Below are 22,361 nucleotides of genomic sequence, written 5' to 3' on the forward strand. Positions count from 1 at the left end.
AGAGTGAGTCTAAAACTTCACGGCATGAGGCCACGCTTGATGTCTCAAATCCCTACTCCCTACACCACTCAGATCATCCCGGTATGATACTCATCTCCAAATTACTTGAAGGAGACAACTACAGCACATGGAGCCGTGCTATACGAATCGCCCTAAGTGCTAAGAACAAGATTGGCTTTGTCACTAGTCCAATCAAGCCACCTTCCTCAACAGATGCGATTTGTCCTTTGAGGCAGCACTGTAACAACATGGTCTTGTCATGGCTCTTGAACTCTATTCACCCTGACATAGCAACCAGCGTGATTTACGCTGAAACATCAGTAGAGGTCTGGGCAGACCTACAAGAGCGTTTCTCTCAAGGAAACGACTTGAGAATTTATTAGATCAAGCAAAAAATCGGGGAACACAGACAAGGGCAACAGTCCATCTCTGTCTATTACACCAAACTGAAAGCTTTATGGGATGAACTTTCATCCTATCATCAGATGGTGATTTGCACATGCGGTGGATTGGAGAACCTCAACAAAAGGGATGAAAATGAGAAAGTCATGCAATTTCTCATGGGATTGAATGAAAATTATGGTCCCCGTTCGTGGTCAAATTCTGTTGATGCAGTCTCTACCCGATAGTCTATTCACTCGTTCTCCAATAAGAGAAGCAGATTGAAGTCTCTCTCAATCGTGACAACATGAACCACCATGCGATGCTTGCAGATCATAAGTCACAGGCTCCGACATATTCCTTTGCAGATTAGAACAACAAGACGATTCAAGCTCATCAAATTCAAAAGCAAAAGAATGCGTTGCATTGTTTGTATTGTGATCAAGATTACCACAGCATCGAATGATGCTATTATCTACATGGTTTCCTGGTGTGACACAAGCTTCATGGAAAGAACATAAAGCCTCCAAATTAGTGTCGTTCAAATGCAAATCATGCAAAATCAGTCAAAGTAATGGAAACCGGAGCAAAACCTCCATCTTCCAATGATGGACCAAGCCTTACAATAGAAGAATACAACCAAGTCATGGCCTTGCTTCGGAAACAATGACGGTAACTTGCCACATTTTGCAAATGCCACGGGTATTATTACAACATCATTTGAAGTAACACCCCTTGCCTCACACTTGAGTTTATAATGGATTATTGATAGCGGAGCCACGGATCATGTGACTTCTTCAATTAAATTAATAGACCTAAAGTTTATGCCTAAGTCGGCTAATATTCAATTGCCAAATGATGGTCAGACGCCTATCAAGTCAATTGGTTCATTACATGTTACACCACATGCCACACCCCACCCCGGGCTAGCATTCAATGAGTCCAAACCGACGTGAGGGTGCAACATCAACCACCAACCCATTCCTACAATTTAAGTTCTAGCAATTAAGTTAATCAACAGACACTTTATTGATAACGCAAAACATATCGTTTTTACAATCACAGCGGAAGTTTCAAGAAAACATTAAACTATACAAAGAACTATATATTAACATAGGCTGCAACTACATCTCTATCTACAAAATTTCGCCAATACTCTTCCAGCCTTCCTGACAATGCTACCCTAAGCGAGGGTACAACCACACGACGATCAACAGTGAATATCTACAATGCCTGCAAATCTGGATTCTAGAATGGAATCCGGGAGTGTGTATGAGATATAGATGCAATTCCATATTAAAGGTACATCTAAAAGATAATCTCAACTTGTCAACAGTTTATCGAGAAAATTAAAAGCAACACTGGGCACACAACCAATAATTTAAAGCATAAAGCCAATCACCGGGCACATAGCTAATAACTTAAGGCATAAAAGCCTTTTGGCATAAAGCCAATCACCGGACACTAAGCCAACATTTAAGTTCAATTCAATATAGAACAACATCTATGAATCAAACATTCACCTCGTACTCCAAAAGAAAGAACAACTATGGTTTTAGTGCTCCTTGATTCACCGACTCGTCACCTATCCACAAGCCAAATATTTTAGTATACAAATACTTGAAAGGCTTGACAAATACATTAACAGTATCCTACATCAACTCAACTATATAACAAATGCCGAACATAAGTAAATTCACCAATTCGCACCCCAAAGCCGAAAATCTCAAGAAGCACACACTATCTAGTAGAACCATTGATCGAATTCTGACTATAGTATTCTATAGATTCAGAGTTAGATTCCGAGACTACAACCATTAAAAGTACATTCTCATAACATCAATTTCGATATAAAATTTGCCCTAAACGGAGTCTGAATGACCAAAATATGCTCAAATGTAGTTTACATCTAAAGCAGAACTTATAGTTTTTAGCAGAACAGTCTGTATTCAAAATCTCATTAAAAATCACCTACTCGATATTTTTCAATGATTCCAATACCAAAACATCACCAATTGATCAATGTTTACCTTGAGAACCCATAGTCAGTAACACACTCAACTATGATAAAATTGATGAAAAACATAGCTCCAAAAGCTGCCCAGATTTTCAGAATTACCAAACTATCAACTTCGGAACAAAAACTGCTTTTTCCTAAAAGGAACTAAGGCACAAAGCTTACATATTCAGAAAGGTATGTAAGTCTAGTTTCAGAATCAAGAAACGGTGCGTAAAACCGATACCCGAGCTAGGAGATATGTCCATTTTCTCATCGGTGCTGTCAGCACATACACGAATCTGACAACAGCTCGATTTATGATTTTTATCTTTTTTCACACTTCTTAGAAAATTTTGAAATTTATATAGCATAAGCTACACACATAGAGACATCTACAGTAAAAATACCAGAAAATAACATGATCGGCGTGTCGATGAGAAAAATTTGTCAAAAACAGGACAAATTATCATTATGCAGAGCATATTTCAAAATTCCATAGTAAGTCGAGTTCTTGACGGTTTTCAACGATTCCAACGGCTATAGAACAAGATGAGAGTTTCTTTAAATATCAAGAAGGAATCAAAATCTAATTTGCAATCTAAGAACGAAAAATCAACAAAAAAACAGAACCCTTGTAACTTGTCCCAAAATCTGCTATGTATACTCGAAAATAAGCAAAAGAAACTAAAAATTACCTACTGAAATTGAGGTTTCAATCTTCCCCTGGCACTCTTCTTCTTCTTATTTCCACCGTCTCTCTCTCTCTCAATTTTGAAACAAAACCTTCCCTATTGGGCTTCTTTTTTTTTCTTTTTTTTTTAAATGAAACACACATACATCACAACCACACACGACACACATACTCGACTCTTAAAAAAAATACACTTTAGCCCTTTAAGTTACTAAAGTATGACATAAAAACAACTCATAAATAAAGGGTGTTACACCACATATTAAACTTGACGAAGTGCTCCACAATTTCAAGTTAACTTACTATCAGTCAGCAAGTTAACACGAGCATTAAAGTGTATAGTGATATTCTTTCCCGATTTTTGTGTTGTGCAGGACTCTACTACGAGGAAGATGATTGACTTGGGCAAGCAATATAATGGCCTCTACTACCTAGCGCAAGACCAAAACCCAATCTTGACCTACAGCATCCGCAAACACTCCAACCTATGGCATTAAAGTCTCGGACATCCATCCTCCGATCCTCCCCAAGTTCTTACCAAATTAGATTCAGAGATTTATTTTGATTCCAAATATGTCTATGAGATCTGTCCTCTAGCCAAACAAACTCGTTTAGCTTTTCCATCTAGTTCTATTTCTTCGCAAGCACCTTTTGATTTGATACATTCTGATATTTGGGGACCACATCGAATAAAATCTCATTCTGGAGCTCGCTATTTCTTAACAATTGTTGATGATTTTACTTGATATACTTGGATACATCTCATGAGTTTTAAATTAGAAACACAAGGGATATTGTAATATTTTATTTCTTGGGTGGAAACACAATTCAATTGCCATATCAAAACTCTTCAATCCGATAATGAATCTGAATTTTTATCAATGAAAAATTTCCTCGACACTAAGGGAATTGTTTTTCATCATTCATGTACCTCCACCCCCCAACAAAATGGGGTAGTTGAGAGGAAACATCGTCATCTTTTGAATGACGGCAGAGCTCTCCGCTTTCAAGTTTCAAGCAAACTTACCATTGACATTTTGGAGAGAAAGTGTCCTAACAGCTTGCTATTTGATCAACCATCTACCTACACCATTTCTTTCCTATCAATCACAATACCAAAAACTCCATAAAATGCAACCCACACACTCATCTCCGTACTTTTGGCTGCCTTTACTATGCCACTAATCTCAAACCCACGCATAAATTCGATCAACGAGCTCATCGTTGCATTTTTGTTGGTTACCCTCTTGGTTAAAAGGGTTATTGGGTTTATGATCTCAGTACACATAAATTCTTTTCCACCCGTGATGTGGTCTTTTATGAGCAAATCTTTCCTTTTCATATTCATCCTCGAGAGCTCCATCAAGATGAGGTTGTTCTTCCTTTACTCCACGACTTAGACATATAGCCTCTCCCCACTCCAATCGGCCCAAACTCAGTTGAGCCCATCCACTACGATACAACCAACCCACACAACAACACAACTGAACCTACCACTGACCCAACTGAACCTACAACTCTCGACCATCACACTGTTCAACCACCTTCTCCTATTCCTTATCTTCGTCGTGGTGAACGTGTCAAACAACCAAATATTATGCTACGCGACTTCCACCTCTACAACATGGCCACGGTTGCTCTCAGTCAGTCATCTTCTCCGTCAGGTACACGTCATCCATTACCTCGGTATCTTTTTTATGCATAACTTTCACCTAATTATCGAAGTTTCATATGTAATATCACTACTCTTATAGAGCCTGTAACATATGAACAGACTGTTTTGGATCCTAATTGGCAAAAGGCCATGGCTGCAGAACTGAGTGCACTTGAACAAAATCAGACTTGGACACTTACGTCTCTCTCCACTGGGCATCGTCCTATCAGATGCAAATGGGTATACAAGATTAAATACAACTCAAATGGCACAGTTGAACGGTACAAAGCCCGGTTGGTGGCAAAAGGTTTCACTCAATGCGAATGGATTGATTATACAGAGACATTTGCTCTTATTGCAAAATTGACTACGGTCCGTTGCTTACTTGCCATGGCCGTTGTTTGCAAATGGTCTTTTCACCAAATGGATGTTCAAAATGCATTTCTTCATGGTGATTGACTTGAGGAGGTGTATATGCAGCTACCTCCTGGTTTTCGTTGACAGGAGGAGAAATCTATGGTATGTCGACTCAACAAGTCACTCTACGGACTTAAACAAGCCTCTCGCAATTGGTTTTACGAGTTTTCTACTACCATTCAAGAATATGGTTTTCATCAATCAAGAGCTGATTATTCCTTGTTTACTAAGGTTTCTGGCAATTCTTTCATAGTCGTGCTCATTTATGTAGACGACATGATTATTACCGGCAATGACAACAATGCCATTGTAGCCTTTAAAAATTCTCTACGCACCAAATTTCGCATCAATGACCTTGGCTAGTTGCGATACTTCTTGGGTGTTGAAGTTGCTCGTTCTACTGATGGGATTTTAGTATCTCAACAAAAATACGCTCTTGATATCTTGGATGAAGCAGGATTGCTTGGTGCCAAACCATCACCAACACATATGGAAGAAAATATTAAACTTTTGACCACAGAAGGAGACTTATTGAAGAATCCATCCACCTATAGAAGACTGGTTGGACGACTCATTTACCTCACAATCACACGGCCAGAAATCACATATTCGATTCACATCCTAAGTTAATTTATGCAGGAACCGAGAAAACCTCATCTAGATGTTGTCCATCACCTTTTGCAGTATCTAAAAGGAGCACCCGAACAAGGTTTATATTTTCAAGCCAATGGAAATTTACTATTGACTGGTTTTTGTTACGCAGATTGGGCTCGATGCTCCATCACGAGACGATCTGTGACTGGTTATTGTGTATTTCTCGGAGGAGCTCTTATCTCATGGAGAACTAAGAAACAAACGACAGTGTCAAGGTCCTCAGCTGAATCTGAATATCAAGCCATGGCCTCCATTACATGTGAGCTTACTTGGCTCAAGTACTTGCTGCATGACTTACAGATTGAGCACTCACAATGAGTCAAGTTGCTCTGTGATAGCCAAGCAACACTTCACATTGCAGCCAACCCAGTTTACCATGAGCAAACGAAGCACATAGAAATTGACTACCATGTTATTCGAGAACGGATCCAATCAGGTGATAATGTGACCGCTCATGTTTCCTCAACTTGTCAACTTGCTGATATGTTCACCAAGCCGCTTGGTCAACCGACCTTTCGTTTCTGTAGGGAGGTATTCCCAAGCAGACACATTTAGTTACCGAACACGTGATGTTTGGAAACCCGTAGTAAATACGACTGGACTTATCGCCGGGCAGTATAAAGAACAGCGATATGGAACAATGACATGTGAAGTCCTTGGTCCATGTAATCTGTTCGGCTGAATAAAGGCCAATGACATGACAAGTCACTGGTGTAAACTATCTGTTCGGCAGATAGGAGACATTTTGATTACGTTTGGACCAAGTTACATGTGAAGTCCCTGGTTCAGGTAGTCTGTTCGGCCATGAGACAGTCGAACAAAGAAGGAGCTCCAATCAGAAGTAGGAGCAGAGGGAATACTCTAGAAGGTTCCAGAGTAGTCATGTCTCATAAAGGGATAAAGATCCCAAGAATATAGGATCTGATAAAGATACCCAACGAGTATGGGATGTTCGGCTCTTAATGGAAAAGAATCCTAAAAGGACTCTTTTCCATAAACTGATAAAGGAAACGAGACTCCTTGATATCCTGGGTTTCCTATACGAGTTAGGAATCCTATGGCAACAAGGATGCTTGGACAGCAAGCATCCATAAATCTATAAATATGAGGTAAACCTAAAGGTAAAAGGTACGCAATACGTTGCATTATTATTGCTTTCCTACTGATAATTAGGGTTTAATTGCTAGTACGTGATACTAACAAAGGCATCGGAGGGCCTTTGCCACGAGAGGCAGAGGTGCACTCACCCCCTGTCTATTTTGCAGATTAGGGTTCAGACGACGAGTTAGGGTTCCGGTGAAGAGGCACGAATAAGCCGTAGCAATCCAGTTGATTCGAAGTACCAATTGTTTTCATCCCCCTACAATTGGCGCCGTCTGTGGGAAACGAAGGAATTTCCTTTTGAAATACGACCATGGTGGAAGTAACTCCAGCAACACCGCATGAACCAAAAGATGTGTTAGATGAGGGAAGGGACAAATCCCCACCTGGGGCACCGAGAAAGCCCCAGGGTGGGCACAAGAGGAACACGAGTAAGGACGGCCCCCTTACCGTGCATCATAACTCCAAAAATAGAGGAGATGGAGAGACGGCCTCGAGATCCACGAGAAGGAGTAAATCCCATCAAAGGGATGAATCGATCGCGCACTCCAGGAGTGTGCACCATAGCGACGACGTTCTTGATAGGAAGAGGCAAGAAGTCGAGGAGTATGCTCGTCTGATTAAAAAATGAGAGCATGAGATCAGAGAATTGGAAAGGATTAGGGAGCATCCGGAGGATTCTGGACTGTCTCGAAGAAATTCTAGAGGCAGTAGGTATGCTGTGGTACAATACAGAAAAGCTCCTTCACGAGGAAGAAGGAGCAGAAGCAGGAGCAGAAGTCCTGTTATAGGGCGTCATGAAGCTTCTCCACGAAAAAGGGGAAGAAAAAGTAGAAGCCGAACACCGGAGAGAAGGACTTCTTCACGAAAAAGGAAGAGCAGAGACCGAAGTTCTACCCCCGAGGAAGAGGACACGAGAAAGCATCATCGAGACCAGTACGAGAGACCTGATGCTGATTGGGTCAAGACTTCGGCCCACAAGTCAAAGGAGCAAGAGGATGGGACAATGACTGCACGAGAAGCAGCACGCAAGGCCCTGAGTAATATTGCAGCCTCCCCCTTTACAAGGAGGCTACAAGAAGCAAGGTTGCCGAGCAGAGTGAAGCACGGTGCATTCGTACTTTACGAGACAAATACGGATCCCGTAGCTCACATACAACATTATCAACAGGCCATGTTTATGCATGAGGGGGATGATTCCATCTTGTGCAAGATGTTCCCCTCCAGTCTTGGCATGGTGGCTTTATCCTGGTTTCATAAGTTGGCCCCACGATCCATACGAGGATGGAGGCAGTTGGCGGAGGAATTCACTGCTCGGTTTTTAACAAGCAGAAAGGCCCCAAAGACTTTTGAGAGTCTTTCCACCATGAAGCAGGAGGAGAACGAGCAGATCAGGGATTATGCAAAGAAGTACTGGGAAACTTTCAACGAGATTGAAAGTTGCAGTGAAGAGTATGCAATTGCTACGTTCAAAACTGGCTTGCCTGTTCGGGGAGAGCTACGCCGTTCGTTGAATAAACATCCAGTAGCCACCTTGGCTAAATTAATGGAACGGATAAAGCAACACGCCAGAATGGAGGATGACATACTCCGTGAGGATGGCAGGGCGGTTGCCGAACAGCCGAAGGCACCTGCCAAAAAAGTGGATAAGCCAGAACCCAAGTCTTACAAAGATAGAAGGGAGTACGGGCAGGCTAAGAAAGAGCCATACAAGGACAAGCAAGCTCCTGACCCCAAGTCCTTCTTCTCTATCACTACGGTTTGGAAGGAGCCAATATACAGGATTCTTTATCGAATAAAGAATCAGCCATATTTTAAATGGCCCCCAAGTCTAGGCGGAGACAAAGATGCAAAACGTGCGACGAATCAGCACTGCAGTTACCATAAGGATTGGGGCCATATGACCGAGGATTGTGAGGTATACAAAAGGCACCTTGATGATTTGGTCTCTCGGGGCTATCTCAAGGAGTTTATCCAGGAGGACCCAAAAGAGAAAGCTAAGACCATGGAACTGGGTTACGAGCAACACCCTAAAGGCGTGATCCATATGATACATGGGTTGGCTGCACCTTATACGAGGAGTGAGGTGAGGCTGTTGCAGAGACAGATCAAGCATGATCAGCACGTGATGCGGTTGGGAAACAAGAGAGGGCGAGAGACTGATGTATGCAAAGAGAGCATGGCATTCAGTGATGATGATTTGGGGGAGGTCCAAATACCCCACAATGATGAATTGGTCGTAACCCTGCGAGTTAGGGAATACGACATCGAAAGAATTCTAGTGGACTCGGGCAGTTGTACAGAGGTATTGTACTATGATGCATTCAAAAAGATGGGGCTGGCCCAATCAGACTTAGAACAGTCTACAACACCTCTAATTGGGTTCGGTGCAGGAGCAGTCTGGCCCCTCGGAAAGGTAACGTTACCTGTTCGGGCTGGATCAGGGGTGTTAAGAACGGACTTTTTGGTGGTCGATGTTCCATCTTCCTATAACGCGATTATAGGGAGGACTTGGTTGCACAAAATGAGAGCAATCTCCTCGACTTATCACCAGATGGTGAAGTTTCCAGGATCAAATGGGATTGAAGTCCTTAAAGGAAACCAAAAGGTGGCACAGCAATGCTTGATTTCCATCATTAAAACAGCCCCGAAGGTCCACCATGTTCACACATTAGAAGTACCAGACCAACCAACCATCGAGGATGTTGGAAGAAGCCCGGCTGAAAAAGTGCTTGAGGGCCTGGAGAAGATTCAGATCAACGAGACTGATCCTGAAAGATATTTTTTTGATTGGGGAATCATTACCAGCAAACGAAAAGGCTGAGTCGATACGATTTCTGAAAGAATATATTGATGTTTTTGCATGGGTACCTGAGGAAATGCCTGGGGTGGATGCAGATGTGATCTGTCACCATTTAAACATTGATCCTCTGCATAAGCCGATCATTCAGAAGAAACGAAGGGCAGCCGTACAGCATGTAAATGCTGTGATCGAAGAGGTCGATCGTTTATTGGAGGCCAAGGCAATACGTGAAGTCTATTACCCAGAATGGTTATCCAACACTGTTGTGGTAAAGAAGAAGAATGGGAAGTGGCGTGTCTGTGTGGACTTCACAGACCTGAACAAAGCATGTCCTAAGGACAGTTTTCCTTTGCCTAGGATTGACCAATTGGTTGATGCAACCTCTGGTTATGAGCGAATGAGTTTTCTCGATGCATATCGAGGATATCATCAGATTGCAATGTTTGAACCTGATCAAGAGAAGACTTCGTTCATCACACCACGAGGGTTATACTGTTACAGTGTTATGCCCTTTGGACTAAGGAATGCTGGGGCTACATACCAGAGACTTGCAACCATTATGTTCAAGAAGCTCATCGGGAAGACTTTGGAAGTTTACATAGATGATATGGTGGTAAAGAGTCGAGAAAAAGGAGGGCATATTTCTGATCTGAAGAAAGTGTTCGAAATCCTGAGGAAGTATAAACTGAAACTCAACGCCTCGAAGTGTGCGTTTGGAGTTGGTTCAGGAAAATTCCTAGGTCATTTGGTAACTTTGAGAGGGATAGAGGCAAATCCGGATCAGATTGATGCCTTACAAAGATTACAGAGTCCCAAAACTACCAAGGAAGTCCAGAGGCTGACTGGAATGGCAGCAGCACTTAACAGATTCATCAGCAGGTCAAGCGACAAATGCAGACCCTTCTTTCAGTTATTGAAAAAAAGGGAGGGATTTGAATGGGGAGCAGAATGTGAACAAGCTTTCCAGGACCTGAAGAAGTACCTGGCCGAGCCCCCACTGTTGTCAACTCCACAGCCTGGTGAGTCTTTAATTCTGTACTTAGCTGTTTCCGAGCATGCAGTAAGTGCAGTCTTGTTGAGGGATTTGGGGATCGAACAAATCTCCATTTATTATGTTAGCAAGACATTGTTGGATGCAGAGACGAGATATCTGCCTTTAGAAAAACTTGTCCTGGCACTTAGGACAGCAACCAGGAAATTGCCACACTATTTCCAAAGCCATAAGGTTGTGGTTTATACTGAGTATCCATTAAAATCACTGCTTCGAAAGGCAGATTTCTCGGGAAGGATCTCGACGTGGTCCGTAGAGTTAAGTCAGTATGATCTCGAGTATCGGCCACGCACAGCAATTAAAGGCCAGGTGTTGGCTGCTTTTGTGGCAGAGTTTTCCCCCACTGTTGCTCCCTTGCCTCCTACGAGAAAGGAACAGGCAGCTAAAATATCATCCTTGAAGGATCAATCCGTAGCCGAACAGGATCCCAAAGAATGGAAGTTATTCGTTGATGGATCAGCATGTAACACTGGTTCTGGAATTGGAGTTGTCCTCTTTCCTCCTCAAGGAGTTTTGATTGAACTCTCTATTCGGCTTGGATTCAGTGCATCGAATAATGTGGCTGAATATGAAGCACTCTTGGCAGGATTAAGAAGTGCGAGGACCCTTAAGGCAGAACGGGTCAGGGTGTATTGTGATTCCCAGCTCGTTGTGAATCAACTGTCCGGCGAGTACGAGACTCGGAATGAAAGGATGGCAGCCTACGTGCAGGCAGCAAAAGACTTGCTTGATACCTTCGAGAGGGTATATATTGAGCAAATAAGTTCTGGACAGAATGCTCATGCAGATTCTTTAGCTTGGTTGGCTGCAGCAGTACCAACAGAGTTTAAAAGAAGGGTGGCAGTAGAATACCTCAATGAGCCGAGCATTGGGAGGAGTGTAGACTTGGTCTTGGACGTGAACCAAGGACCAAGTTGGATGGACCCAATAATGGAGTTCTTACGAGACGAGATACTCCCTTCTGATAAAAAGGAGGCCCACAAGATAAGAGTCAAATCTGCTAGGTTTTGGCTGTCCCCAGAGGGTAAGTTGTATAGGAAGTCCTTTACGGGTCCCTATTTGCTATGCGTACATCCTGAGATGGTACAGAAGTTCCTTCATGAAATCTACGAGGGAACATGTGGGAGCCATGCTGGAGGCAGATCTATTGCCCACCGAGCAATTACTCAAGGCTACTGGTGGCCACACATGCAAGAAGATGCAAAGGTGTATGTAAAGATTTGTGAGAAGTGTCAAAAGTTCTCACCAATGATTCGAACACCCGCCGAAGATCTGGTGCCATTAACAAGTCCCTGGCCTTTTGCTCAATGGGGGATGGATATCGTGGGTCCATTGCACAAAGCAACTGGGAATCGAAAATTCCTGCTTGTTGCAACTGACTATTTTACAAAGTGGATTGAGGTAGAACCACTGGCCAAAATCACTGAGCCTATGATAGAAAGGTTCGTGTGGAAAAGCATCATCACTCGTTTTGGGGTTCCTTATTCATTGATTACAGACAATGGATCCCAATTTCAGAAGAAATTCAAGACTTTTTGTGCCCAATATGGAATAAGAAATTTTTATTCCACCCCAGCCTACCCTCAGAGTAATGGGCAAGCAGAGGCATCCAATAAAACTATCCTAGATGGGATAAAGAAGAGGTTGGACAAAGCAAAGGGAAAATGGCCTGATGAGTTACCGTTAGTTTTGTGGGCTCACCGAACAACGCCTAGGAGGTCTACGGGAGAGACCCCCTATTCGTTGGCATTTGGAACAGAGGCTGTCATACCTCTGAAAGTGGGTCTGCCGACCAACAGGACAGCTTTGGTTGAGAGTGGAGGCAATGACAGGGCCCTTGAAATCGAGCTTGATCTTGCCGAGGAGAAGAGAGAAAAGGCCTTGGTACATCTTGCTTCTTACCAAGAGCAGCTGATGAAAAGCTACAACAAACATGTTCATCCTAGAGAATTTGGTGTTGGGGACCTTGTGCTACGAAAAGTGCTCGGCAACACCAAGGTGGCAAACGAAGGCAAGCTGGGGGCCAACTGGGAGGGCCCATATAGAGTAACTGAGATTATAGGCATAGGAGCCTATCGATTGGCAGATTTGGATGGTGATCCAATTCCAAGGCCTTGGAATGTTCATAATTTACGAAAGTTCTTTGTTTAGAAGTATTAAATCCTGTTTTGGATTTACACTACGTGATTATGTGGGAATTACGAATATAATTCCTTTGTTCTAGTTTTGATTATTTTTTAAAGGGTACGAGTAACGCCCTCTTGCGTTTTACAGATTATGAATAAAATCACTTCTTTCAAATAACTGTTGTGGTATTTCAATACGAACTACGAGTTTGGTTCTCCTTATTCGTATTGGGGAGCAGGGTATACCTTTTGAGTATGTGAAACTTAAAAGTTTTTATACATTTTTAAGTACGTGGCACTTAACGAATACAAGTACGAGACACTTGTATAGAATCCCAAGTATGTGAAACCTGGGTATACATTTGAATGCAAGTATGAACACACTTGTATGTATTTTCTTAAAATACGTGATACTTAGCAAGTATGAAAATACTTGTGTGTTTTTAACAAATACAAGTACGAAATACTTGTATGGACGTTCAAAGTACGAGATACTTATATGGTGTTATAAGTACGTGATACTTAGGAATCCAATACACTAGTAGTTCTAAGTACGTGATACTTAGAAGTTGTGGTGTGAGTACGTGAAACTCAACGAATGCAAGTACATGACTCTTGTAAACGTTTATTGGTAAGTACGAGAAACTTAAACAAACATTAAGTACGTGAAACTTAAAATTCAGAACAGGCGTGAAAGATTTGCTAAAAGTACGAAATACTTATGCAAACAAATGATACATAAACGGTACGAAATACTTAGATTGAAAATTGCATACGAACAGCTGCATCAAACATGGAAGCCGAGCAAAATATAAAAGTAGTGCCACGAAGGGCCGAATACCTGTATTATCCAGAGCATTACCAAACGAAAGTACTGGTACCACGCAGGGTTTAAAAACTACGGTCACGCAGGACCAGCTCAAACTGTTTTAAAAAAAAAGTTTTTTTTTCAAAAACTTACCAAAGGTTTAGTCCAGGTTTTGGACATCTGAGTTTGCCCTGACAGGTCCTTCAGTCGTGACATCCCCTACAGTCACATTCTCCTCCAAGTTGATAGGTTCAGGATTTGAATCTCGAACAGGAGACTGGACAGTCTGAGATCCAGAGGGAATATCTTCTTCTATTCCAGTAAAATCTTCAATTTGTTGTTCAACATCATCTTCCAGAGGAACTTCTTGCTCTTGGGAAGCTGCAGCACGACTGCTCGGTAGTTCATTGTCAATCCAGAGAGGAGAGTCCTCAGCAACGCCAACTTTCGTTAAACACGTTTCCCAGCAAGCAATCCAAATCTGATCTTGGATAGAAGGAATCTGTTCAACATAGTTAGCAGTTGTGGTGTCGAAACCCTTCTGGTACCCTTCTTCATATGCAGCTTTCTTGGCATTGTCGATCTCTGATAGAGCCTGGTTGAGACTCTCTTCGGCAACTTCAAGTTTTTCTTTGGTTTGGTTGAAATCCGCCTTGGATTTGTCTCTTTCTCTTTCAAGACGAGCAACTGTCCGAAGGAGTCAAGTGTTGTCATTTAGCAATCTGATTTGTTCGGCCTCAGCTTCTTGGTACTTTTACCCTATGGTTACCATTTTTTGAATGAACTGGCAAAAACAGCGAGTGGTAAGTGACAAATGTAACAATATATGATATGTGGTATACGAAATATACATAAAGACTTATATGAAAAGGTTGAGTCACATTACCTTAATTCCATTAACGAGCCCAGTAGACACCAGCCGATCAGGTGACGACAGGGACTCCTTTTGCAAATCAACAGGGAGCATTAACCCTTGAGCCAAGGCTAGAGCAGTCTCAGATGAACTAGCACTATCCCCAACATGAACAAGACGGTCTCCTCTAGTAAAAAGAGGAGTCCATGTCTGGGGGAGTACTTGAGCAGTTGGTGACACGGGGAGATGGGTTTCTGTATCAGCCTGTGGAACAGAACCAGCTGGGTCATCAGACCTAGGCCGTTTGTCCCGATGTGCGTTAGCAGCATCAAGGGAACCCTCCTCTCCCCGAGGAGAAGATGACGATCTTGCTGATCCCCCCCTGTTGCGACGTGATTGTGGGGGCGGGGCGCCAGTTGATGCTACCCTGTTGGTAGCACCACGTCCTCGTGCGGACACAGTAAGTAAAGAGCTCAGATTAAGAGGTTGACGGGTCATTGTACCTGGGTTACAAGGGGATCGAGAATAACCAGAAGAAGAAGACTGGCTGGTATCACGATTTGCAATTAACTGCTCGGGTTGTTGTTGATTAGAGACTGATCCACGAGTAGATCTTCTGAGTCTCAAACGAGGAAGTGGCACGCCTTCTGAAATGGAAACTTCACCAGGTTGGCTAGCAACAGTAACCCCAGTTTGAAGTCTTGAAATACGTTCTTGAGGAGCAGTTGAGGTGGATGCAGCACTGGTACTGGGATGGGCAAGTCTTCTATCAATGACCCCTCTGTACGAAGGATCGTATCCCAGCAGTATATCGGTGTCTCGACCCCGACCAGCTGTTCGGGTACCAAGTTCGCCTTTATATTTGAGGATTTTGTTGATGTCCTTTGTTCGGACGTAACTAGGCTCTCGTCTTGGTCGTTTGTTAACGTTCTCGGCTGCAAGATTGGAGTTGTAAAACCACAATTAGGCACAATGAAAGCTACGAGAAAGCAGTAAAATGAAGAAATTACAAAAGATGAAAAGCAAGAGCATACGTGGATAACCCCATATGTGGGGGCAATGGAGCCCTAGCACTTGGCCATCTTCCCCTAAAGGCTCGAATGCTCCAGTCACATAGAGGAAGTCGATCTCGTGGTCACGAGCAGAATCAGGCAGATTGAGCACGAAACGCTTTTCTGCCCTCCTAACTTTGAAATAGTAGGTATTATAGTCAGGGTTTAGTACAATACTGTACCACCACTGAATATCCCAAATTCCTAACTGGGTCCCCAGAATCCTATTCAAAGCTATTACACCCATTATCAGCCTAAAGACGTTTGTTGATACTTGCATGGGGGTGAGACGATACCAGTTTAGGATCTGGCGAAGTAATGGGTGGAGGGGAAATCGAACTCCACCTTCGACGATGGCAACAATGGGGATACACATTCGATCCCAGGAACCTCCGTCTCTATCTGCGCCCAGGGGGGCGAGTTCGAGACCAACGTTCTCTGGAACGTTATATTCCCTCCTAAATGCCGCCATGGCAGTAGGGGTTTCACATAATTTCCTAAATTTACTGGGTCTCAAAGGATTCTCACCATCGTCAGCCATGGGTATACTCAGGAAAGAAGAAAGACTGAAAAAGGGTGTAATTGAAACCCTAGAAAAACGACCCACGAATCTGAGAGTGAGATCTCAGAGGGAAGCCTAAGTAGACGAAATGGAGTAAGAACGAGAATCTTACAAGAATAATGTGACGATTCCCTGGAATGCAATTGAATTTGCAGGTGGCGGCAATGGCGGATAGCGGGATGCTTTCGCCTGGTTTCTAGAGAGAGAAGGAGCGCGAGTAAGTTTTTGGTAAAAACCCAAAGAGAGCCCTTTCAGGGGTTTAAGGGTAAGAGACGCAGACGAAACGTCTCCTCTCACGCCGTTACAGGTAAAAGTAACGGAAAGCAGAAACCGTTCTGACGCCGTTTCATAGAACGTCAGTTCGAAGTTAATGTTAGGCATATGAAACATGCCACGTGGAGTCATTACCTCGAGATGGTATAATGACAGAGGCGCCAAAAGGCATCAATGAGATATTGAAATTATAACTGCACGGGATCAAAAGAGTTTGGTCTAGATAGAATTCTGTTTCTAAGCATCATATATTGCCCCCGAACAGTGGTAAATATATGAAGCTGGGGAGCAATTGTAGGGAGGTATTCCCAAGCAGACACATTTAGTTACCGAACACGTGATGTTTGGGAACCCGTAGTAAATACGACTGGACTTATCGCCGGGCAGTATAAAGAACAGCGATATGGAACAATGACATGTGAAGTCCTTGGTCCATGTAATCTGTTCGGCTGAATAAAGGCCAATGACATGACAAGTCACTGGTGTAAACTATCTGTTCGGCAGATAGGAGACATTTTGATTACGTTTGGACCAAGTTACATGTGAAGTCCCTGGTTCAGGTAGTCTGTTCGGCCATGAGACAGTCGAACAAAGAAGGAGCTCCAATCAGAAGTAGGAGCAGAGGGAATACTCTAGAAGGTTCCAGAGTAGTCATGTCTCATAAAGGGATAAAGATCCCAAGAATATAGGATCTGATAAAGATACCCAACGAGTATGGGATGTTCGGCTCTTAATGGAAAAGAATCCTAAAAGGACTCTTTTCCATAAACTGATAAAGGAAACGAGACTCCTTGATATCCTGGGTTTCCTATACGAGTTAGGAATCCTATGGCAACAAGGATGCTTGGACAGCAAGCATCCATAAATCTATAAATATGAGGTAAACCTAGAGGTAAAAGGTACGCAATACGTTGCATTATTATTGCTTTCCTACTGATAATTAGGGTTTAATTGCTAGTACGTGATACTAACAAAGGCATCGGAGGGCCTTTGCCACGAGAGGCAGAGGTGCACTCACCCCCTGTCTATTTTGTAGATTAGGGTTCAGACGACGAGTTAGGGTTCCGGTGAAGAGGCACGAATAAGCCGTAGCAATCCAGTTGATTCGAAGTACCAATTGTTTTCATCCCCCTACAGTTTCCTCCTTAGCAAGTTCGACATTCTTGACATACACGCTCCAACTTGAGGGGGAGTATTAATGGAAAGGAGTGAAGATTTGATTGATTATGGGATCATAAAATCAGGAATTGTGATTGATTCAATTAGTGATTGTAATTGATTATCTGTAAATAGCTTACCAAGAATAGGTTAGCTATAGTTAGTATAAATGTCCTCTTTCTCATTTGTACGACAGACTGATAATCAATAGAAGAAAATTTTCCCAATATTTTGTTTATTTTCATGGTCTATTTGGAAGTTATGAAAAAGGAGGGAAGAGAAAGGAAAAATTTAAGAAGAAAAATGTGAGACAGTGGGAGAAAAAAAGTTTTATAGGGCAAAAAATTTCAGACATGGACCTGTTAATACGACACAAAACCAACATGAAGTTAGAGGATTTGGGTCAACCATTTTTTGATACGAATATGAATATGACACAACTGGCCAACATGAAAATTAAGCAGGCGAGTACCAATTGGATTCGATAACTCGATAAGGACACGGATAACCATTTAATTTTTTGTGTAAATCTATTAACATAAAATGACACGACTTAAATACGAAACGGCACAATGCTAGTGATGCCTGTAGTGGGCCGAAACATTAGGGTTCGAACATGCAGGTCATTCGGCTTAGATGGTGAGCCTGGCCTCCCAATCGACGTTCTTAACGCTCGGTCATCTGTGTCCTAGGTTTCTGACATCGCGGCTAGGATGACATCATGCCCACTTAACTCAACCTCCGAACAAGATTGCATTGGCTCGGCACATTGGTTCGGACATGGAGGTTGGTCCAATTGATCAGTGCCAGCTCACCCATGTGCATCTAACCATCTAGCTCAATGCTTCATAGTTAATGTCAGCTGGAACAGTTACACATGATGACAGCTCACCCACAGACCCATGTGATAATAACTTACGCACGTGAACCAATTAGACAGACACAAAGTGGGTACAAACACAAAGTAGGTTAGGATCAAAGAGAGAACACAACAAGGGGTGAATTATAAAAAACACACTGATTTACACTGGCTTGAACTAACTTGGTCATTACAGAAGTAGAGCCCTCCTTTTATAGGCGTAAGGAGGGGTAGCTTGCGTCATAACTTACATCAATGAATAGTATTACATATAATTGGTTTCCTGCTTCATATTGTTTCTACATAGACTTTCTTACGACAACATATTTAACATATCTTGACTTTTCCTACTAACATCACCGGCCATCACGCTTAACATATATAATTGATATCAACTATTCACAAGACTATATAATTGGACATTACTATTCACCCTGTCCAAAAAGGATGACTTGAGCACTACCTTTACTTATTCATTCACTTCAAGCTCAGCAGTATTCTTAGCAAAAAAGCTCATTTGACACAACCTTATCCATGGTGAAGTTGTATAGGAAAGCATCAATGGAAGTATGGAAATGGTTTTTTACCACCTATCACAGAGTTGTTTTTTCCAAGATCAAAACCAACTAAAAATATTAAACTTGCCAATCACTTTGTTTCCATGCCAAAATAGTCCAAAGGGGAATCAGTGCTTCTTGAGCAAAACTTCTCAAGCAAAACCTCCTTATAAGTAATAGTCTAGCCTCTCGGTCATGATCTTTAACTGTTACTGTTGACTAATTTCTTTTTGTTGATTTTATAATTTCTATTATTATGATGGTATTGAAAAATGTGCTCATTTTTGTTATTGAATTAACCAAGTTGTTCGCGTGTGACATTGTTACTTGTACAATTTTATGTACATATTTAAAAAAAACCAACTAAGGTCTTAACATTGTTAAACCAAACACGACACACTTTTAAGGAAGTTGGATTAGGTCAAGGTATATGACAAACTTAAGTTAAAAACTGTTTTGACACGGACACAAAAAGAAACACGACAGGAAACGAATTCATGCCCACCCCTAAATACTTTGTTTTGATATCTTCTGCTCTCTTTCTTCTTAAACCAAACCAGAGAAACATAAAATTTGAACTTTCCATTCCCTTCTCTCATTTTCCTCATTGACCATTAAAGGTCATTCTCCCCCACTTTATATTGTGTAATAGGGATATGACAACTTCACCCGAACTCCATGAAGTTAGTAGTTTTATGACCGTCACCGCCTTATAAGGATGTGTTAGGAAATAAATATAGCAATACCTGTAGTGGAAGAGTTCACCAATAAGCATATGAAAGATGCATAAATTAAGATCAGATTGATAACGAATTGGATTATGTATTTGGCACCAAGCCCTTGTTAAATGTAACGTTTGTATTTGCCACAATGTAGGCAAATTCACCATTTTGCATTTCCAGCCGCTTTACACGAAAACATATATTCTCAAATAGTAGTACTTTTTTTGGTTCATCATAATTACGAAAAAGGGGCTTTTCTGTGTGTCAAGAATTGAGCTTCCTTCATGCTCCAAGCACTAAGCCTTGAGATTTTCACATGATGAGTTCCATTGTTGAATACATAAACGTGGGCTTCTTTGTCAATAGCCAACTTCGGGTAAACTCTAGTAGTGATGCATGTGATCCCTTCCCCTCCAAAGCTCTCAACAATGGAGTGATCTATCTGCAAAACATAAAATGACAGAAGGAAAATCAGAACATAAAAACAAGGCAAATTGAAGCATTTTCAGAAAACTTTTTCTAGTATTGAACAATGAAATGAACATCCTGTGACTTGGTTTTCTCTTTTCAGTTAGCATTGGAAATTCAACTTCTAAGCAAGCTTACCAAGCTTCTTAATGAAATTGTCTCATTAGCAGGGTCTACATCAACAAAAGCTCCATAGGTTGTTTTCTCAACCTTATCGCTCAAAGAAGACCTGTTCATGAAGACAAAACTCCTAAGTAAGACCATTGTAATACGATGACTGGAATGTTAGGTTTAAGCTTAATTATGTAAGTGGCGTTTGTTTGTGTATGGGTTGAGTTTGAATAAATTACCTGCTCTGATCACTGCACATAAGAACAACATATTTTCTGGGACTTCTGAATATCCGAAAGAAGATGGCTGTTTGCTCTGTCAAGTCCTTCGAAGCCAAAACCAGCAAACCAAATGGCCCGAAAAGGCCTCTCACAGATGCTTGGTTTTTTCTACAAAGCAGTTGGGGATCAACCAAATTTTGCTCGATCATTTCTGCCGCATGAAAATTTGGCAACGAAAATGTGACCTCCACATCGGCCTTTAAAGAAAAGATTCTTTGTTAAAAAATATGATGGTTTACTAATTGGAGTAAGAATAGAGAATAAATAGGATAGTATCGTTTACCTGCGAAGCGGTAATGCCCACAACTTCAAGTACACCGTCACCCTTGAGCTCTGTATCGTGAATGTTAACTTCTTCTGAACGTAGTTTCTCAATTTCTTTGACTGGCCATTGTGCTAATTGCTTTCCACTTTTACCAATGGAAACAGTTCTTGGAAATGACTGCAAAAACAAAAAACAAAAAAACAAAAAAATCATGTTATGCTTATATCTTCAGATTCCTCCTTACAAAATATACTACGATGCAACTTAAATGAATGAACCCAATTTCCCAATTGACATAGCAAATTGCAGTTTTTTTCTTCTTCTAGAAATGCTGCTATTGTTCTGATAGGAGTGGTTCCACTTGGTTCGAGAACTTCTTTAGTGACTTGTGCAGTTGAAGATGTAGCTCTTTTAAGCTTATGGACCCAGACTATCTATGCATTCAACTTAAAACTTTAGGGCAATACATGGTTTGGCGTTCTCAGAGAAACGAGAAAGCTAGCGGAAATAGAATCCTCCCATTATGTTGGTCAACTAGAAGACATTCACGAACCTTATGTGATTCCATGCGAGGAAGTGAATCAACGAAACTGAATACAAAGCTTAAAGAGGTTGAACCTTCGCAATTATACCTGAAGTCCGGACCATCCTTTCTCGATGTCATTGGATTCACTATCCGTCTCCTCTATCCATCCCCACAATACCTGCCTCTTTTTTTCACTGTCAAGAAACGTCTTTGAAGCATAAAACTTTCCATAATCATACCTCAACTGCAAAGCACGGTCCATGAAGTCTGTGTCAACCACATAGTTGTCCGTCTTAGGATCATAATTTCCCATTACATAATGATCCTGTTTGCTGAAGCTTGCTTTGAGCACGTACTTGGTACCTTTATCACTACCTTCCCCCTTCACACTAACAGGGTAAAAATCAGGACATTCCCACATTTCAGTTTTATTTGAGGAATGAAGAGGATTCCCACTCCTAGTCCAGTTTATGAAATCTTCGCTTGTGTACATAATTGCAGCTCCATGCCCATTCATTTGACTTCCCACAATAACTCGCCATCTTTTATCAGGCCCTTGCCATGCAGTTGTGGGATCCCTATAGAAGTTCGGATCAATGCCATCAACAGGAGTCATTATAGGATTATGAGCTGATTTTACCCATTCTATAAGGAGTGGATCGGATAGATTTTTGGGCACGGCTAAGTTTTGGGCTTGGCGATTCTGACCGTCTACTCCGGTGTATAGAATGGCAGGTATCTCCCCTGGAAGGATTGTGGTTGAACCGGACCAGCAACCATTGATGTCAAAAGGATCTGTCGGATTAAGAGCATGATCAAGATGAACCCAGTTGATGAGATCATATGATATTGAATGAGCCCATGTCATGTTACCCCACAGTGGTCCATATGGGTTGTGCTGGTAGAAAAGATGATAGATTCCTTTGTAATACATTGGTCCTGTGATAGATGAGGATTGGTATTAGAACTGAATCTGGAATTGTCTAACA

At 41.8% G+C, this 22,361-nt stretch overlaps 1 protein-coding gene across 1 annotated transcript; it reads right to left on the reverse strand.

Annotated features, from left to right (window-relative positions):
* Positions 1-19,801: 19,801 nt before the first annotated feature.
* On the reverse strand, positions 19,802-22,346 carry LOC131306705 (fructan 6-exohydrolase-like). The gene is made up of 5 exons (XM_058333108.1): positions 21,479-22,346; positions 20,865-21,023; positions 20,540-20,778; positions 20,328-20,418; positions 19,802-20,163 (listed from the first exon to the last, which is right to left on the reverse strand). Exons 1-5 carry the CDS (start codon positions 22,304-22,306, stop codon positions 19,960-19,962), a joined length of 1,521 nt encoding a protein of 506 aa, XP_058189091.1. The 5' UTR covers positions 22,307-22,346; the 3' UTR covers positions 19,802-19,959.
* Positions 22,347-22,361: the final 15 nt, after the last annotated feature.

This window comes from Rhododendron vialii, chromosome 11a (assembly GCF_030253575.1).
Source record: "Rhododendron vialii isolate Sample 1 chromosome 11a, ASM3025357v1".
In the NCBI taxonomy this organism is placed as follows: Eukaryota; Viridiplantae; Streptophyta; class Magnoliopsida; order Ericales; family Ericaceae; genus Rhododendron; species Rhododendron vialii.

Bases quoted from the DNA above. Each gene is read 5' to 3' on its own strand.
- LOC131306705 (XM_058333108.1), bottom strand. From the start codon at position 22,306: ATGTATTACAAAGGAATCTATCATCTTTTCTACCAGCACAACCCATAT. The intron at 21,024-21,478 runs GTATAATTGCGA...TTGTTTTTGCAG, and splicing joins AAGGATGGTCCGGACTTCAG to TCATTTCCAAGAACTGTTTC. The intron at 20,779-20,864 runs GTAAACGATACT...TTTTCTTTAAAG, and splicing joins TGGGCATTACCGCTTCGCAG to GCCGATGTGGAGGTCACATT.